Source organism: Tenebrio molitor, chromosome 1 (assembly GCF_963966145.1).
Source record: "Tenebrio molitor chromosome 1, icTenMoli1.1, whole genome shotgun sequence".
In the NCBI taxonomy this organism is placed as follows: Eukaryota; Metazoa; Arthropoda; class Insecta; order Coleoptera; family Tenebrionidae; genus Tenebrio; species Tenebrio molitor.
The window spans coordinates 2,193,058-2,213,313 of record NC_091046.1 but is presented as its reverse complement, the minus strand read 5'-3'; the positions used below and the strand labels follow the sequence as shown (position 1 = coordinate 2,213,313).

The window sequence follows — 20,256 nt, the reverse complement described above, 5'->3', positions numbered from 1 at the left end:
GCAACGAATCCGATTAAAAATGCAATTTACTGTTATTGGTTTTATGATTGTTTGTTCGTTCACCAAGCCATCGTTAAAAGTGTTACCCAAGTGAGCCCCAGACTCCCCAACAATCTACCGACTTATGTGGGGTTATGTAATTTTTTTTTATTGAGAACTTTTCTTTAATTCTAGGTAGGTATATTTCCCAGTTTCACTGTTTTAATGCAAAACAAGCTTAATGAAGAAAAGAAACTGAACGGAGATTATGAAAGTTGTGATAGTTCTTGTAAGGTTTGTAGTTCAGATTCCCAGGTCCCCAGGTCGGTATTTAATTCCAAATAAAATAATAAAATGAAATTCAAGATTTCAGATGTACCTACTGCGCTGTACGTCATTTATAATTAAAAAACATACACGAGCGATAAGTTCTTGTTTGGTGGTGCTATTTTCGTTTCTTATCCTGTTCTGAAAGTGAGGTTAGGTAGCGCAGTTTGTGGTCAATTTTGCGCAGAATTTTAAATGAAAAATAGTTTTAATTAAAGGGGGTGAAAATGAAAGAACTAAAAATGTAATATTTGTTATTTGTCAAGACACAAGGTAAGTAATCTACATTGTATTAAAAAAAAATGTTTGATTGTCCATTTCAACAAATTGAGAATCTGAAGTTGGTAGACCAGTTTTTATTAAAATTTACATATTTTGTTAAATAATTTACAATTGGGAACCGTAAACTTCTCGCGTTCATTATTGTGTTTACCACTTTTGGCACCTTCACTAAAAAAAGTGAGGTTATGTAATTTCTGCGTCTTGAAAAGAGGAATCCAACGGTGCAAGATTCATCGTCATTGTATTGTAGGGTTCTTTATCTAGGATTGTAGGTACGTTAATAAAGGGGCTAGGGCATCTATAGTTATTTTAGGTGAAAAAAAAAAACTCAGGTAACATATCTACGTGTTTTTTTTTTCAAAAATCTTTGGAAGCTGATTGGGACACGTTCAAACTTCAAAATTTTTCAATCATCGCAAAAGTGAATCAGTCCAAATTAAATGTCGTCTACGTGACGAAAGAATTCCATAGAAGCAAGAGTCATTGCGCTGCGGCTGCTGTGAAAAACGTTATGTAGAAAAAAGATTCTTTCTTTAGTTTTTTGCGACTTTCTCGAAAACTAATCACATTAAGTGGTAATATTTTCGAAAGAAGCGCCTCGAAGAGAGGAATCGAACGGTGCAAGATTCATCGCGATATGTTGTTTAGTAAAATAAGTGAGCTATGACCGTTTAAATTTCTTTACGAGTGCGTGGAAAAAAGGTGCTTTTTCTAAAAAGTTTTTGTCTGGAATCCGAACGGAATGGGCGTGGATTTAATGTAACAGACGAGGTGAATTTAGAAATAGAAAAAGTGCCGCCCACAAACGCCATTTTGTTGGGTGGAAGCTATAAGAAAAAAATTTCGAAGCCAACTTTGAGGCTGTATTACTCAGCTACTAGTGGTCTCATGGCCTATTACTTTACACACAATTAACCAGGAGAGCGAGAGGAATCGAACGAGCCTAGAATCATTTTCGCAGCTACAATAATAAGCGAGATCGTGTGCAAAACGAAGCTGATTGAGACAGGTCCAAAATGCAAACATTTTCATCATCCCAAAAGTGAATTATTCTATAAATGTGGTCTACGTGATAAAACTTGACGAGCGGATTCCATAGAAACAAGAATCGTTGTTCTGGGGTCGCTTTGCATAAAGTTATGTGCGAAGAAACGATTTTTTAAAGTTTTTTTTTCGATTTTATCCAAAATTTAAAATGGTGTGTGCAGAAAGCATTTTTTTAGTAGGAAGTGGTGCAAGGTAGATAGACTGAGGTGTCGATAACTTAACTGTAAATGACTGTAATTATGCAAAATAACTGTAATTACAACAAATATTTTGAAATTGTTCCAACGCAACGCCTTGACGTTATTTTTAAATTTGAACAGTTTACAATGTCACCATTATCACTTTTGTTTATTTATCCAGAAACCAATTTATTTTGCACATTTTCATCACGCCAACTTGTCTTTATTGCGCCAAAATACTTCTCTCGCTTCCATATTTACTCCCACGCCATTGCGAAGAACTCGCGGCGCACCACACTCGCCATTAACGTTAAGACGTATCTTTCCCCATAATAAACTTTTACCCACGTCTTATCTCCATACCTACGTTTACATATTTAAGTCCGGGCCGCGCCACCTGAAACATCGTCTGCTACGTACCTACAATGTATCTTATAAGTAATAAAATCCAGGAAGCACCCGTCTGGGAGCCGTTTTGCTTCTTTCAAGTCAATTTCCAATCTCCTTCCCAAAATCAAGCGCTCGCATAAATATTGAGAAATTTATAAGACCTTAAGGCACCGCCGACGGACCCCCGGGCCGCTTAATCAATCAACGACCGGAAACGGAATTACCGGAGAGGACCGGGGGCGGCCACCCGCCCCCTTTCATCACAATAACGCTAATTGGGAGCAAATTTCGCGTGAATTACGACCCTCGCCCGCGTTAACCTTTATCGCGGAAGAAAAAAGCCGGACAGCTTGCCCACAAAAAACACCTACGTTACCGACCGTAATGTTGGTTGCCTAAGTCATAACAGTTAAAATATGGCAAAGAGGAATATCTGATAAGTGTAGTGAATCTTTTTTGTGTCGGGTCTAATTTGAGAGGCGAATTAAGCTGGCGAAGAGGTTTTTGCGTTAATTGAGGCGCGCTCAGCGTCAAGAGTTATCTTTTTTAACGCGAGCGTCGGTTAATCCGGATCGGCGAACGTTCCGGGCGCGATCAATCCGCCCCGGAAGCGGAATAAAAGGAATAAACCTCCGGAGTAGCTCTTATGAAATATTCGTCGGAACGGCCGTCGTAAATTCCCGGGTTAACCCTGTATACTAAATAAAAGTGTTTTAAAATAAATTTTACAGCCCCGCCGGTTTCTCAATCGGTGTTCTTTCTCGCGTAATTCTCACTTTAGTGTCGCGACGTCCGAATTGGACTGGGGCAGTTATCGCCCCGCCGTCAATTATTCAGGGGCGGCTTGTTAAACGCCTAATGCAACAGGATCGATTCCAAACGTAAATAATTATCGCGCACGAATTGTTATTAAAAATTTCCAGCCGGAGTTTTTCGCGTCGGTTTTCATTAAAATTTATCGCGCTGTTTCGCTATTTTTATTCGGTCGTGTTGTTGGGCGGCGAGCCCGGGGCGGCGTAAGCGCGCGATTAAATGTTTACTGATCAGTTGGCTGGGCTGCATTACAGCAATAATTTCATTCCGGTGTTAAGCGGCTTATGACCGACATACAGTCGATGGTTTTTTTATGTTGCAACGATGAGGTTTCACGGATCATATTTGCACCCTAAAATATTCAGCTTTTCCACAAGTGAGTCAATGCCGCCGGAAGTGCGACCGATACGCCAGTCTCACACCGCAGAACTCCCTTCAGGATTTATTGCAAGATGTGAAGAACGTGGGCAGATATAAAATTGTACGAAAAGAAAATAAAGACGAGAAATGAGGGGAAGGGTGGGAGATGTTTAGAGCGAAAGAAAGGAGTACTAAAAAAATTCGAGAATCTGTTACGGAGGATGTTTATAAGAGAGAAATGGGTGAGTGAGTGAGAATGATAACAGCACTAAGTGATAGAATTGGAAAACAAGATGGAGAACAAGTCGGTATTGAATAAAAAATAAAGAAATCTGCATGGCCGGCTGAATTGCTGGTTGCCTAAGTATACGGCAGTTAAACGAAAAATGGTCGAGTAACAATTTTTGAGCAGATCGGAGCGGTTTAAAAGGATCGTGGGTTTGAATAAATGTTATTTTGACCTAAGATGTTCACTCTTTAAGTTAACATCGACGTTTTGTGAATTCCTCCGGCCTAAAATGGCTGAAGAATCAGTGGACCGCGTGAAACTCCCCCAATTAGAAATAATTCAGTTTCCGGCACATCAATTTTCAGGACAAACATCCTGCAGGCACCCTCTCAAACCCCGAACACTGCTGAAAACAAGAAACAAACAATTCCACCGTGTACTGGTTCTTTTAATGGTAATCGACAGTAGAACATTTTTCGTCTTAACTTAACTAAAAACATAATCTAATATCAGTAGAGACATCTCCAGGTCCAAACCTAGCTGGACACGTCTACACTAGCTGCGACACTTGTACTTCATTTTAGTCTTAAGTGTAAGTGAACAATAAATTACGAATTAAAAGTGTGGCACTGATTGTCCGCCGGTCACTGTTTCGTCCGATCCGGCGTCTCGCCTTCACGTCCCATCTTCATGGCGGCTTCGATCTCGTCCTCGAAGACGAAACCGGTGCTCCTCCTGTTCGACAGTCGGTTTTTGGCGCGTTTCTTTCTTTGCGTTTCGCTGGCGTCGCCGGGGCTGCAAATGAGGGGGTAATTGGAAGGGAAACGAGCGCATTCTTGGTTATTTACCTTTTCTGCCTGAACTGCACCTCGGGGTAGGAGGACGTCTTGCAGTTTTCTTGCAGGTCGTAGGATTTGTGGTTGTCCATCACTAGACTGGTCATCGCTTTTTGTCTGGAACAAGGTGAAAAACTTGTTAACAAGAGGGTGTGAATTGTGGTAATAAGTACGGTAAACGAGGCGAGTTGTTTTGGTGGATCAAAAAATAAATAATTGGACAATAGTTTGCGGTCGATTGGTAAATATGGAGTGTGGTGGAGAGGTAGTTTGTTGGGTGGAAAAGTTTCTAAATCGGGTCTTTTACGTAAATCAAACTTTTAAGATTTGTAGCTGGATGAGTCATATTTTGTTCGGTACTTTCTAAACATTATCAATTAGATAGAAATCATGGGAGGAGCTGATACCTACAAATGTAATGGTAAATATTAAATTAGATACTTATAGTTATCATTTATATGTTGAGATAATATATTGCCAATAACTTTTTGAGTTTTGCCCAACCTTTAAAGATACTGTAAAAATACACAAAATAAACACCAGAGATTTTTTGCTCTTAGGTATATCTAGAAAAGTTCAAAAGTTTGCTTGATTACAGTTGGATGCAAAAGAAACGGAAAATGAAAATTTTCCCAGTGTAAATTTGGTTTTGTTCATTTGTCAATTAATTGTCTACGTGACAATACCTGTCAAATTATTTTTAAATATGTCATTGAATTTTGACAATAATTCTAACCTATCTCTCGTAAGAAGGTTTCACACCATGAAAAAAGTGTAAAAATGTGTCAATTTTATTCTGATATTTTCCGTTTTTTTTTGCAACAACCGTACACTTAAATTTGACAGAATACCGCAACCGTCAACATCAACCTTAGACATTTAAAATTACTTTTGAAAATTCTATGGTATGATCAAAAAGTCTTAGGATCGCGATAGCAATGAAATGTAAAAACCATCTATAGAATTATTAACTTCTACTGTCCGTAGTTTTTATTGTACTTCAAAATAGCGCTAATCTGTCACGGAACTCATTTAAACATAAACGAGGCGAATAAACCCAATTACCATTTTCACCATGGTTTCCATTACTGTAGTATGATTTAATAATAAAAATTTTATGTTCTCTTTGAATCATTTTGAATTATAACCTGCTAACTTGAAAGTTGTCAAGTAAATGTCAAAAATAATTGAAATAAATAATTTCATAGATAGCTTGTTAATTCCACGGCAACCCTGAAGACTTTTTGATCATACGACAGTTAAATACAACATGATAAACGTAATTTCCCTAAAATTGATTTCTAGGTTAAAAATAAGTTGTACCAAAGTCCTTTTGAATCTATAGCGATTAATAATGGACACCTTAGTGTCAGGAGAGTTTTTTGCGATTTTATCTGACAGACGTCACATCCTTATCGTCAAAAATGTGAGATTAATTAATTTGTAAAGAAGTTTATTTACACCATCATAGAAGTTTCTTCAGGAACGAAAAACGGAGAATTATTAGGACGAATTTAAAAGATTTTTGTACAAATGTGTCCCTTCTACAAAATGCTTTTTACAAAGCACACAGTGTAGCTCAATAAAGAATAGAGACGCAACACGCAAGGCTGGTTGCATACGTCTCAAATCACAAACTAATTTGCGTTTTGTAGATTTTTAGGTTAGAAATATTTTTAAAAGAAAATAACGTTTGTTGCAAATGTACAAAGCTCTCTGTCAACACATCTGACATACATTATTAATCCAAAAGGGTCTCTGATCAGCAATTTTCTCGAGACATGCTGTATAGGTATGTATTTATTTCATAAATTGCAAAATTGTACTACTTTTTTCATAAACTTTGCAGGTCACTGTGTCGAACATATTTATTTTCAAAAGATAAATAAAATCATACATAAATAAGTATTTCTCAAAACTATAAGATAGTTATCACTGAATTCACTGATAAATAAATCCTTTAAATAATACCTATTGCGACATACGGAAACTTGGGGAACTTAAGTGAAAGTGCTTAAGAAATAAATAAATGATAAATTATTAAGAAAATTCATTCGGAAGAAGTACAATTTTTAACAGGTTTGGCTACTTTCTTTGATTATATCAGTGTAAAAAATATTTTGATCTTGGACGAAATATTCTCCATTGTGTGCAAAAGAAATAAAGAAAATCCTTCTGCAAACATGACAGTTAAACATCAATATTGTATGACTTGGTAAAATTCAAATACAAACAATCACAATAACATTGTTTACTCTTTTGCATACCAATTTAAAATTTTCCGAATGACTAGGTCTCGCATATCGATATCTACACTACAAAAATACTGACAATGGAAAAATTACCACAAACATTTTCTTGAACCTTGTATCTAATATTTAATTATTCTTCAAATATTCTTTTTATCAGTCAATCAATTAGATAAATCTAGAGTACTAAGGTACGCCTTACAAATATATCTCAATGGTGAAATATAAATATGTTTCTAAAAAGAAACATATCATTTAGTAAATTTGAAACCACCACAAGAAAATTCCCAACAAACCCACTTTTTCCACCATTTCAACACTCTAATGAACTCATCAACTCCTTATCAAGCACTATCATTGATAAAGGACATCATAAATTATAGGCCTAGGTATACACCATGACTTCCCCCATTTTATTATTTAATTTCTGTCATATTTCACTTTGACAAACAAAGTAAATATTTTACGAGTGATTAGTTCTGTAAACTAGTCCTGACCGAGTCAAGAAAAGTTTTTAGTTGTATCATTCTTAACCTCACATCTGCCTCATGCAACACAAAGATAAACCTATGCACTCAAAGCATCAAAGATGGACGCTGCGTCTGCACCAGAACAGCCATGACAGCGTCCTTCACAAAACATTTTTTCAAAAAATTTCCACAAACCCTATTAAATTCGCCTGGACATCTGCCATCTTCCTGCAGACACTTCACAACACAACTGTTACAGACAGAATAAAGTCTCGATAGGATCATGTCGGTGTTTATCTTGTATTTGGCGATAAGAGAATCACCGCCATTTTATTGTTATCGGAAGTTGAAGGACGCCATTGACACGAACAACATCAGTGTCGATGTGCTTATCTGTCGAGATGTTTCGTTCTTTATCTAGGGAGATGTTTACCCCAATTTTTCAAAATTATCATTCCAAAAATTATTGTTGTTATTTTTTTGACCCCGTAATGGGTGGCGTCGCTCTGTACAACTTTCTTGCATATTAATTACTGGTAATTAGCCAGTTCTCCGTTACGGAGTGGGCGAAGACTTCTTCCTGGTAACTGGCGACCTCCAAGTCGCGCCAATGTAGATGAATCACCGTGTATACCCCCACGTGACATGTCCGTATTGTAGGCAATCATCAATACACGCATTCACCGCCTGTAGGCGGCAGCTGTTGCTTTGTCCCCGAGGCTGAAGCTGAAAAATAATTGTGCGCTTTTTAAAATGTACACGTGTGCCGGGCCACGTGTGGCTTTCCGGAAATAATTTCGAGATTGGCGGAAACGACGGATCGGGGATTTTCCGGGTGGAAAGTCATCATCAAGACGCGACGTGGCGGTGTAGTAATTTCTAATTTCGGCGACTGATTTATAAGGTCGTTTCGGCTTCATGAAAAATTTAAAAACGACCAAGTTGCCCGGTTTTAAAAACATTCCAGATGCGCAGTCGGCCGAATCGAACGCCGCAGAGGGCGGAGGAGACGTTGAACAGAGTTTTTTCCGGAGAGGGCCATGAATAAATTTCGAAATTTTTGCTGAACGAGACGTTATGTTAATTCTTTGCGAGTTCGACTTAATTAAGGCGAATTAATCCTGGACGAGGAGAGTCTTTAAATATTGATGGCAGGAGTTTTTCAAACGCGGATGGAAGGACTTTAAATATGCACGAGGCCGCCCATTAAAAATATTGGATTAGATTAGTCCAGTCTCGAGTTGTCACAAAATGAGAATTTCTTCAACTCACAAATTGATTGGGTCTAGACGTTATTTTTTAATGAAAAATTCATATTTTTGCGTTGTTTTAAAATACAAAAATTATCGGCGGCGCTCATCAATATTAATATTTTTAACGAAGTGTTTTATGCATGGGTTTATGCAAATCGTTTTAATGAGAACTGATCGAAAACTATTAAATACCTCAGCGCCCTCTTTTCGGATGACGTCTGAATTTATGTGTAAAAACACAAATCGGTTTTTAACGGGATGCAATCACAGGATGCAATTTATTAAAAGAAATTGTCACATGTGGATTGTTACAACACTAATCTATCAATACCAATCTACGAAATAAATTCTTTGCTGACAGTTACAATTTTGTGGAAATAACTGTCACCGTTTGTTTTCCACAAATTTTAAAAATTGATGGCTGATAAAAATGTCAAACATTTTTTGTGATACAAAAGTTTCCTCACACCAAAGCATCGAAAGGCAATTTACTCTCTGTAATTAGTTGCACGGCCGTCTGGTAGTCCAGATCTAGCTCTTTGTGATTTCTTCTGGTTCCCCAAAAAAAGAGACAGAACGCTTGCGTTTAAATTTTAAGTTCAGATCAAATCAAGCAGTTGAGAGTTTTAAAAACCTTCTGAAGTAATCCAGAACGATTGGAATTTTTGTTTTGATGACTTGCTCCGTCGAAAGCGTAAACGTGTTGAATTGAATGGTGCATCCTAGATTGCAGAAGCTCTCGACGTGATCTCGGAGTGAGGAAATCAAATCTAGATCTAGTAAGAATTTGAAGGAAATCCATAAGATAAGGTCACATCTTCGTAACTGGTCCAGAGACAGTTGTAACCAATTAACAGTAATATTTCATTTGTTTGAAGAAGATAACTGATGATTTCATCCCTTGATGCATATCTTTTAAATGAAACAATCTTTTGATAATGAAATAAAAATAAGAGAGATAGATACGGACCGTTAAAATAGCTTGAGGTGTGTGACCTTGCTTTTCTTTCAGACAGAGCGTTGAAAAAGCTTGAGATCGTGGTCCTGGTGCTCAGATAACGTATGGCTTAGCTTGATCAGATGTCTAACCATGAATGTTAAACGTCATTTATTTCTTGTGTAATTATTTCGCAAAAAACAGTTCTTCTGTTTCGTGACAGTTGTACTTTAAGTTAATGATTTCATTTACATGAAATGATGATCAAAGTGAGGTTATGTATTTGAAGGAAATGTCAAAGCATGCCAAAAAACCGAGCTCTCTTTGTTAAAGAGACAGAAACTCCAGCCTTAACCACTACAAAGTGTTTTGAACGCTCGTTTTAACGTAATGATATCTTGCACTTCTCACTTTGCAGTTTACACTGTTTGTCATTTTTCAAAGTGTTAGGTAATTACGATGTACCGCAGCCAGCAAAGCAGTATCTTTCAGGACTATCTCGCACAGTGGGAGTCATTATTTGTGACAGTTTATTTCTTTAATTTTAAATCACATTTCACATTATCAAAAGTGCTTTATTTTTAGGCAACCAATTAATCACATTTTTTTAATACCTACTCTAAGTAGAGGTATTGTGTTGAATTCTCTCATGGGCCTTGGAAATATCTGCGCGAAGGCGGAGCGATTTTTAGGCAACCAGTTAATCACATTTTTTTACCTACTCTAAGTAGAGGTACCGGACTCTCTCATGGGCTGTGACCTTGAAAATACGAAATAGACGAGAGAGAGACGACACTAACGTAACGAATGACGATGTTTTTCGGTCGGTTTGTAGCGCCTATCTGAGACCGATATTCGTCGTCTGCCCAGATATGACTCATAGCCCATGAGAAAATCCAACAGCTCTACACTATTGCAAGTGGCATTCTACAATAACTGTTTTGAGGGAATTGTGCACAAGAACGAAAAGCTTCAAAAAAGTTATTCAAAATTAAAAATAAATATCTCAATTAGAGGAAAAGGATTTTTAACGACTTCGTGTTAATATTTATCATAAAATAATGTTAATAAATATTCCTAACAAAAAATTAATTTTAATTGCTTCAGTTTACAACAGTTTCAAGGATTAAACAATATATTTTTAGATTTTTCAATAAATTTAAATTTTAAATTAAGGCAAGTGTTATTTTACAGGGTTTCAGTGGTTCTCCTTAGGTGTTTCACTTCACAAACAAAGTAATTAAAACGAAATCAGATCTGTTTTGTTGCAATTTTCCCAGAATTTATTCTAAAATAAAAATAATATTTTTTGGATTTGGATCTTAGTAAATATTTGTAAACAGTGATTTGTTAAGGCCACATAATTGACCTAGTTTTTTATCTTCTCAATTGACTTTTACATAGTAAATACCAAAATAAAAAAGGATTGGCACATTGTCATAGAATAAACAAAATGATAAAGTGGTTGAAATTATTTGTTAACACACGTAAATGCACCCAATTATATTGAATAATATCGCTTTGATAATAATATCGCTTTGATAGTCATTCGTCCAACTTATGACCAAGAAGAAAAGCCAAGCGTGCCCAATTTTGGGTTTTCTTGTACACATTTATCTTATTGAGTCGTGTAAAAAATAACACAATCGTGCATATCGCTACCTCGTGTAATTATTGCCCTCGCTGCTCTCCTGCACTCGAGATAAAAAGATGCGCTTTAGTCCCTTGCCATGTAATATACTATTTTTGCAATTGAAATTTAAGGTTTGCCCAAATTATTGTCAGTCAAAGTCTTGTAGTACTATTAAGTTTATTATTATTTCGTAAAATCTGACAGATCTTTATTTATTGCCTAATTAGTTAGTTGTTGTCGATCAAACTGGACGAGTTTCTTCACTTTCGGTATTGCCAAAACAGTACAAATGCGTGTTATGCGACACAATTATCGTCGGAAGCGGCAGTCCATGTTAATTGTCTAAATTTCGCTTTCATGTTTAATTTAGTGTGAAGAGCGTTACGCGTCGATAAGTGGTCTTTGTTACCTACCCTGCGTCTTCCTTAAGTGTCGAAGAAAGGCGATTAGAAAGCGTCCGGGGTCGCACATCCACGGGCCATCCTGTTCCAGCCGGCGAAGAAAGTAATTGCGCACATATCACAGAAAGAAAATTGCGTTAGACACGTAACCGGCGATCGTCACAAAACCACAACTCTTAACTTTCATTTTCTCCAAGATACTCGCCAATAGTGAGTCAACGAGAGTATTAGAAACGGTCACTTGTAGGTCGACATTTCCGTATATGATCTGCTCATGTGACCGGTGTTATGCAGATTCGTGAAGTCTATTGATTTATGGACGCTGGCTCTCCACGATGGGAGCCCGGAATGGTAATGGAATCAATGACAGCGTAAATGGCTTGCTGTGTGGATATGGAGCGACGAGGTCTGGATTCTGGACTGCTGACTCACTGGACGAGAAAATTCGACACGAATTGGATGACACAGGGATTTTGATATTTCCTTTTTCAAATGCGACGTTGGGGAGTTTCCTTTTTGGGAGATTTCGCCACCAAGAGACCATTTTTGCTACTCTTTTCTTCCTCTGGTTTCCTATGACGGTCTTTGCAGTCTTTCTTGACCTAGAAAAAATCAAATTTGAAAAAATTTTCTTGCATTTTGAAAATGCATCAAATCTTTTGCCGAGCACGAATCACCACCTCTTCTTTTTCTTCCATTTCGAAAATGCAAGAATCTTTGAACTTTAGCAACTGTTACATCTTCTCAGAATCATACTTTTGATTTTTCTTCCATTTTGAAAATACAAAAATCTTTGAACCTTGGCAACTCTACGACTCGCCACCCCTTCCTGCTCCTCCCACAACCGAATTTCCCAATTTCCCATCGAATTTTCGCTCGACATTATTATGAAAACTCGATTAGCATAATGCGGGCAATAAAACAAACTGCGTATGATATGGAACGAAACTCTCTCTTTGTGTGGAAAATGATTATTGTGTAAAAGCACAACGAGCGCACTATCGCCCCGTAAATTACAAAATTAATTCAACTTCAATTTATCTTATCGCGCCGATCTCCACACAGTGTTAAACACGAAATAAACCGCAACTGTTGGACTAGATTTTAAGTCTATCTGGTGGCCCCTCCGCGCAAATATTTGCCTTTTTGTCAGCCGATTGTGGGGCTCGATTGCGATCGAAATCGATCCCGGCTGTCGCTGGCTAATTTGCATTTTGTTGCTTCGACAGTGAGAGAGGCAGGGGCGCCACGGTTGTTGCCTTTTTAAAAATAAATTAATAACACGGGCGATTTAATCGGAAGAACGACCTGTCAGAGGTAATTAAGTTGCGGCTCCCAATTGAAAAGTTGACGAACGGAACAAAAGCCCAAACTTTAATGGATTAGATAACTTGGGCTAAATTAATACAATCCGGAGATAAAACATGGTCGCATCGGTTGACCGATAATTACAAGAGTGGCCCATGAAAGTTAATAAGTTTGACAGGAGGATCGGTTAAGCTCTTTTAAACGCACTACACGGGTTGAGTGTGATTTGCTCTAATTAATTCAGCTCTTTCCCTGGTTCAGAGTAATTCGAGGATAGTGAAGAAAGCAAATCTCTGTGTCACGAGAGGAGTTAAGAGCTAAGTTTGTAAGATTTGTCTTTCGAGCTTGGCTAACAAAGTTTCCAAAGGTTTTCGAAAAATAATTTTTTTTTTCTAAGACAAAATTGAGTCACAATTATTTTTAACCTAAAAATTGCAAAAATCGATTTTTGCCTAGTTTCGCATTACTGGTCCATGCACACTGCACAAAATAAATTATCTTAATCAATTTTCGTGCAAATTGAGGCTTTAAACTAGTTTTTTTCTAAATTTTGTTGATTTTAGTCACCTCTCAATATTTTTTTACTTCTGTTGTAAATGTCACCGAACTCGTGTTGTTACTTGTTATGATGTTATGAAGTCCCTGACATCGATTGATATTCGAAATTCCTGACTTAATTAATAAAGAAATCGTTTTCAAAATACAATTTTTTCGTTTCGTAGAGAATTATTACCCTACAAACATTTTCTTAACTAAATGTATTTAATATTTCAAATTCCGAATTGACGGATTGGTTTTGATTAAATTGTAAATATGTAATTTTCTCTTTTAATAAAAATAACTCATTTTATTCTAGCAAAGTTTGTTTTGGGAAGTTTTGAATCAACTATCAATATTTATTACTTCTATGGGAAATCTGATAGAATAGAAGTCAACTGACATTGGCAATTTGGCAAGTTGGCAACACCTCACCCACATTAAGATTTAAATTTTATTATGAAACACCGTAAGTTCTAATTTCTCTTAATCGTTTTTATTTATTCCACTAATGAATGCCTTAGGGTAGAATAATACCGTTATTAGGCTTGAATACCATCTTTAATTGTCTCACTTTAGACTTTACGGTCCTGCTGTCAGTAAAAAAGTGAGGTTAGGTCGCGATAACGACACGCTTTGAAAATGTGAAAGCTCTTTCTTAACTTAAATAAATTGAGCGATATTTTTCAAAATTTTCCCATTATGTTTCTCGAGTTTTCTTCAATTTTACAGATTTTTATGCAAATGAGGCTTTAAACTTTAAACGATGTTTTGTTTTTGGAAATACGAAATAGTCACCTATCAATTTTTTCTGCTTCTATGGTAAATGTCACCAACTCATATTATTGTTGCGCAGATCATTTCAAATTTGAAATGATTAAATTCGTTAATAAAATAATTAATAAATAGTCTTAAACAGCAATTTTTGTGTTTTGTGTCGAATTCCTAGTTTAGAAACGTTTTCTGTAGTCTTTAAAAATGTGATATGCTAAACATTAAATGAACCAGTTCAACTATGGCGGGCAAGGTTATGTAAATATGAATTATTTATCTTTTTGTCTTGATAAAATTACTCCTTTCCCAATTATCGCTTGTTGAGTAAACTTGTTTGAAGAATAATTTTTAATTGGCATTCAATTTGTGCTACTTCTGTGGTAAATCTCATAGATAAAAATATTAACAAATTGACGTTGGCAACGTTGCACTCACATCAATATTTAAATTTGATTATTAAATATGATAAGATTGGTAAGCTGTAATTTTTATTTATTGTTTTAATGTATTTCACTAATAAATACCGTCATTAGTCTTGATAACACCTTTAATCGTGTTAATTTATGATCTAGCTGTCGGCGAGAAAGTGAGGTTATGTCGCGACTCAACTAATATTTGTTTAATTCGTTGTAAAACGAAATCCCTCCTAGTCCATCTGAATGATTAGTGTCGCCCGCGTCAAGCTCACGTTTTCGCAAATTTTTGCAAAAATTGACACTCGCGAGACTTTTAATTCCGAGAGTGGAGCCCCCTCGCTCGCATCGAATTAAAGCGAAATGTTTTGTAGGAAGCGGATCAGCTGTCGGAGGATTACAAGAAGCGAAGGCCCAAGAATTGGATGCGAAACGTGTAAAATTGTAATAGGTGCGAGACGCCGTAGCCCTGTTTGCCAGTTCCACTCCACTTCCAGGCATCCCGCGTGTGAGATTTGGCGAAAAATGCAGGCCCCGCCGGACGATTATCGCGTCGGGGTCAGTAGCGTCGGAGCGTGGGAGGTGGTTAGCGTTGCATAAAAATTAGCCGCCTCAAATTACCACCGGAAGATAACGATAACTCCAATTTCGCAGCGATTACTTGGCGCGCGGCCTTTATTAAACTTCTCCATAATAACGGAACGTATAAATTCCGGGAACATTATCCGGGTGCTTAAGGAACTTCTAATACAACCTAATAAAAATAATCCTCGTAAAAAATTCACCACGAGACAAGAAAATACCGCGCGCGTTAAAGAAATAACCGCAAAACATGATGTTTGCCGGGGCATGAGAAGTGGAAGGTGCGTCTGATTTATTCGGAAGCTTTTCGAACCATTAATTTTTGTATTCGCATTATTAATTTAGATTTCTGGGGATTTTTGTTTGCGCCAGGAAAATGCAACGAATAAAATTAGGTGGCCGATTTAATTTAGCAAATTTAACTCTCCACATGAAATTTTCATTTCTCTGAATATCACAAATAATTCGAGGACTGGGGGGCCGGAGACAAGTTCAAACAACGCCAACTACAGAAATATTGCTCGATCTTGCTTTCATATCCATGATATACATATTGTAATTTCGTCGGAAGGCGAAATTTCAACAACAAAGTGTTTCGCGTTTTGTTTTGTTCCGTATAGAAAGAGAGTATTTTTATTTGGTTGTTTGCAGCGAACTTTCCTTCTGACATCATCGCCAAAATGAAAGCGATTTAATTCATGAAAGCGTTCATTGTTGTGTGCTGTAAGGCGCCGACGACGAAGAATTGCATATGAAATTTTCATTTGGAACGATGTTTTTCTGATAAAAAACGGTTTAATAACGGAGAAATTTTTAATTTGCGAATTCGGTTCGCCGGATGAAAATGTGTGCTGTTCTGCTCGGCGAGCGTGCACGCAGACAGATTTCGTGTTTTTGTCGTGCGGTGGAAAATTAACAGGGCGAAGAGCACACGGAGGCGGTGTCGTGGAAACGAAAGGATTTTATTACAAAAAAATCCTGTTCTAGCCTAGAAGACAAGACGTTGGACTAGTCCTGAAACGAATTTCATGTGATCCACTTGACCTGACTGACTTGGCTTTACCTGAACTAAATAAGAGGTCATGACGTGACTACAACTGTATATAAAGAGTTTTGACTTGACCAGACCTGTCCTAAGAGAAGATTCGATGTGACTTGACCAGATCCGATTTGAATTTTTTTTTGACATTTAGTAGCAGTTGCAGTAGCTCTTAAATAAAAATACAAATTATTGTTAACAAAGCTGCGACCCAGATAAAACAAAAAGTACTAGGAAGTAACTCTCTGATTGCAAATGTATTTGGGGCCACCTATGAATGAATTGCAAATATGATTTAATAATAAAGTGACACATCGTAAGCATCGCACAAGGAATTCGTCTAGTTCCAAAAGTAAGGTTATGTTCATGTCTTATAGTTGAATTTTTTTAATAAACAATTGTCAAAACGTTGTCTTGTTGGTATGAGCCAAACTGTGATTTTCATGATAATACGATTGGTCACATTGAGTGTCAACATTTTTTTATGTAACTGAGCCTGCGCCCTAACGAGCGAGAGTTTATTTCAAATTCGAAAAGGTTTCTCCTGATTTCTCATTAAATTTGTTTTGAAAATGAATTCACAGAAGAAAGGTACAGGAAGTGAAGTGAACATAACCTTAACCATGATTTGGTGTCAAATTGTTATACAGCTGGTCCATATGACCAAATTTTAGGGTGGTACAGTATGGTTTTTTACTTCATTTTGACACTGACAATTGTTTATTAAAAAAATTTAACTATACATAATTTTATTTTTTTCTCTATTAAAGTAAAATCTCTGCCCAGTTTTTTTTTAACGATTCGGGTCCATGGTATAAAACCACGTGTTTTATGCTCATGTTTTTTCTGTTCAAGCTTGGAATTTTTTTGTCTGCATTTTTCAAGAATTATTTAGGAAATCCCGGATAAATGTGATCTGGACTGACTTTTAATAAATTAAATAAAATAGAATAAAAAATACACAAGTTTATTCAAGTTTTATACATAATTTATTTCGATAGAAGTATGTAACAATGTTTTATTTTCATGCATCGCTTCAAATTTTAACGGATTGTCGACTGGAAGACGTTTTAAAACTGTGATTGTATTTCTTTATTTGACGCCAGATTATTAATCACGAATATGTTAAAAAAAAACAAATTGTAAACATCCCAAAGTGAGAAATTCGTCTGTTGTCGCAGGTAAGGTTATGTTGACGTTTTCTATAATTTTTTTCTGCAAAAAAATGAAATCGCTCGCAGATTGGTTTTATGGATTTGTCTCCACGGCATAAAACAACGTGTTTTTGTAAATTTTCTTAAAAATTGAAGTTCAAACGAGAAACTACCCAATTTTTTTTCACAAATTAGGAATGTCGAATTTGATTTGGACTTATTTTTGATAAACTAAGTTAAACAGAATACCAAATACAGGCTTCATTTCCATAATATGTATCTAATAATAACAATTTCAAGTAATTTATTTAAATTGAAATAACAATATTTTATTTGGTTATTTTTATGCAGTTGGCAGTATCATTTGAAATTTTGACATAATTGACATTGTTTAGAAAATTGAATACGGAAGAATCTTTTGAGTTGTTCAAGTGCCGCAGTGCTGATTAATGATTAATTAACAAACAATTACTCGAATGTGAATTACAATAACTAAATAGGTTGTGATTCTCGTGATGATTCAATTCCTTACTGTGCAGGTAAGCTTTTATCAGTTTTATCGTATTTTTTTTATCAAAATGACTCCGAGTCTCGGTGAACCTCGACCTACCTCAACATACACCCTTCCCTTCTTAATTAAAGTCTTCCCGAATTCCAGAACTGTCCCGCAGCTGATTAAACCGATTTTTGACGAGTTTGACACCTGGTGACACTGGCCCACTCCGCGAACACCGTGAATCTCTCTAATTAAATCTCCGACCGGCGCGACCAAACCGCGTCCATCCTTGGGGAAAGTCGCTGTCTGATCTCACTCTCCCCGTGCGCACCGCTCCGTCGACGCGGTCCGACCCGAATCCGGGAGCCGTCACGTGTACGCACCCGCCAATGGGCGCCGGACCTGTGGCTTTCGAATCTGCCATCTCCGTCTGGCGGCACCGCGAAAACAAAAACAGAACAGTGACGTCGCCGTAACATCGTGGCAGTCTCGTGGCGGCCTTCTTGATCGTGCATTGAACAGTGCTGTTGTGTTGTTTGCCGCGTCATGTTCAGGTTCACGTTGGTCGCGCTGGCCCTGGCGGTCGGCCTAGCCGCCTCCGACGACAAGGCCAAAGAGAAGGAGCTGAAGATCGACGTGGTGAGCGTGCCCGAGGGCTGCGATGTCAAGTCCAAGAACGGGGACATGCTCACGATGCACTACACCGGGACTCTCACCGACGGCACCAAGTTCGACTCCAGGTGAGTTGCCCCGGACCAACCGGATGGCCCCGGACGATATGGTCTTGTTTTGTCGGCGCGCCTACTCGATAGCACCGTCTGGTGGCGATAAAAAACCACCAAGGTCTACGGGACACCGCGTTTTTCAAAAATACAAGTCATGGCCTACTAAATTTATCCTAAACCAAAAACTCGCGGCCTACAAGACTAGGTACCCTTATTATTACCATTATTATTTTTAATTTGCCACGTCTGCCACTTACACGGTGGCCAAACAATACGACGTGTGCGAAAATCGGCCGGCTGTTAATTGCTCATGGTTTTGCTTCAGGTGCGGCACAATTGGTCATGTCACGCTTACGTCATTGTTCTTCCATCTGGAGCAGTCATTTTTCTGCGATAACTGTTTCCAGGCAATTGTTCAAAGTTCGGGCGTTTTAAAATTCAGATCGGTTGCGTGATTCGGTGCAGAAAAAACTGGTAGAAAAAGAACTACTCGACTGGAAAGGTTGACATGATTCCTTGATATCGTAAATGAGTGATTTTGCAATTTTGCGGAGTAGATACGTTATTCGGGTCGAATTGAAAAAGAAATTGAGCATGAACGGTAATTTGGTGTCATCAGAGCGCGTAACTATAATTTGTTTGGATATTTATTTGGAATTGTTTTAGAAAATAACGTCGGATGAAGAGTGCGTCGAATCCTGTCAATTTATCAAGGCGAACGATTTTTTAATTGTTGCTTTTGTATCGAGAGTGCCTTGAAAAATTTGACGAATGCTTGTCCGGCTTAATAAGTTAGGTGACCTTGGCGACAAACGTCATAAACGCCACTTTGTAATGTTAAATGTCACTTAGTTAAAAAAAAAACTGTTCTGAAAATAGAAGACAAAGTGAAAAGTAAACACACAATTTGGAGGTGAAACTTGACAACAGTGACAGTTCATGAGCTACGACATACGGAATTTGTGACACAGCACTCTCGATCAGATTTTTATAATTAGAGACTAGAGAATGTGGTGTTCTTTATTGGTCGTATAGAATTCAAGTTGAAGAATGTCGAAAGTGAAAGTGTGCTCAAGAAGATTCGTGGAAAATTCTTGGCAATATCTTCATATGAAAGTAAGCAGTAAAGTTATGCGTCAAGTCACGTGATAAATCAGCGTCACCGTTAATGGTGTCGACTCGATTCGTTCCCCAATTTCTAATTTTCTCGGAAAATTTTTTGAGACCGTGACCTTCAAAAGAAAATGCACTTTGAAATTTCCATACCACTTAACGGTCTACATATTTCACGATTTTTATGATTATGACTTATTAAACTTTCTCAGAATAATGAAGTAAACTTTCAACATCATAAATATTTTTTTTTATTAGTGTCGCTTATTGTTTTTAAATTATTGAAATAAAAAATTTAACTACCTACCTGCGTTATAGAACGATTCTCGAATAACGTCTTTGTTCTGGACCATAAGTTCCCAATTGGAGTCAGATCTGGACTCCGCGGTGGCTATTTTCTTTCGTGACGTTTGCGCCATGTTTTTTACTTACTCGTGGAGACTGTGAGACACATCGAGTGCGTAAAAGCACATCGGTACTGTCGTATTTTAATCTGTCACAGTCTGAACGAGTTTTAATAATGTTCTGGGCATAAAAATGTCGATAACCGCCTCGTTATCTGTCACATCCTGATCCCGTTCCACTTTAATCTTGAACTAATAACTCTGGAGCAAACAGAGCGATTCGTTCTTTTTTTTTATTTATTTTATCTGTCAACGCCACCTACGATTTTTTCGTTGTTGGTGGAACGTATTGTTAACAAATTAAGACCGGATTAGTCGGTGGGCAC

General features: G+C 37.2%; 2 protein-coding genes and 1 long non-coding RNA gene across 10 annotated transcripts in view; 2 read left to right on the top strand and 1 right to left on the bottom strand.

Annotated features, from left to right (window-relative positions):
- Positions 1–4,033: 4,033 nt before the first annotated feature.
- LOC138140283 (uncharacterized) lies at positions 4,034–20,007 on the bottom strand. 7 transcript variants are annotated; one of them, XR_011162472.1, is made up of 5 exons: positions 19,834–20,007; positions 11,398–11,987; positions 7,357–7,887; positions 4,455–4,559; positions 4,034–4,401 (listed from the first exon to the last, which is right to left on the bottom strand). XR_011162472.1 is itself a non-coding variant. In XM_069061221.1 (4 exons), the coding sequence occupies exons 1-4, from the start codon at positions 7,001–7,003 to the stop codon at positions 4,251–4,253; spliced, it is 306 nt and encodes a 101-aa protein (XP_068917322.1). In that variant the 5' UTR covers positions 7,004–7,018; the 3' UTR covers positions 4,034–4,250. The 7 variants fall into 7 exon arrangements, 4 of the variants coding, with proteins under 4 accessions (XP_068917322.1, XP_068917339.1, XP_068917330.1 ...); XR_011162476.1 differs by lacking the exon at positions 19,834–20,007 and adding an exon at positions 17,803–17,938; XR_011162477.1 differs by lacking the exon at positions 19,834–20,007 and adding an exon at positions 12,185–12,469.
- Positions 4,558–6,687, top strand: LOC138140311 (uncharacterized). Of its 2 annotated transcripts, XR_011162481.1 has the most exons (3): positions 4,558–4,863; positions 5,748–6,234; positions 6,292–6,687. It is a non-coding gene; the product is annotated as an uncharacterized lncRNA (long non-coding RNA). The 2 variants fall into 2 exon arrangements; XR_011162479.1 differs by having other exon boundaries at positions 5,748–6,687.
- The window catches only part of Fkbp14 (peptidyl-prolyl cis-trans isomerase Fkb14), a 21,295-nt gene continuing 19,133 nt past the window's right edge, over positions 18,095–20,256 (top strand). Inside the window, exon 1 of the mRNA XM_069061199.1 lies at positions 18,095–18,428. Coding sequence (XP_068917300.1) covers positions 18,235–18,428 — 194 coding nt within the window. The 5' untranslated portion in view covers positions 18,095–18,234. The remainder of the gene's footprint in view (positions 18,429–20,256) is intronic.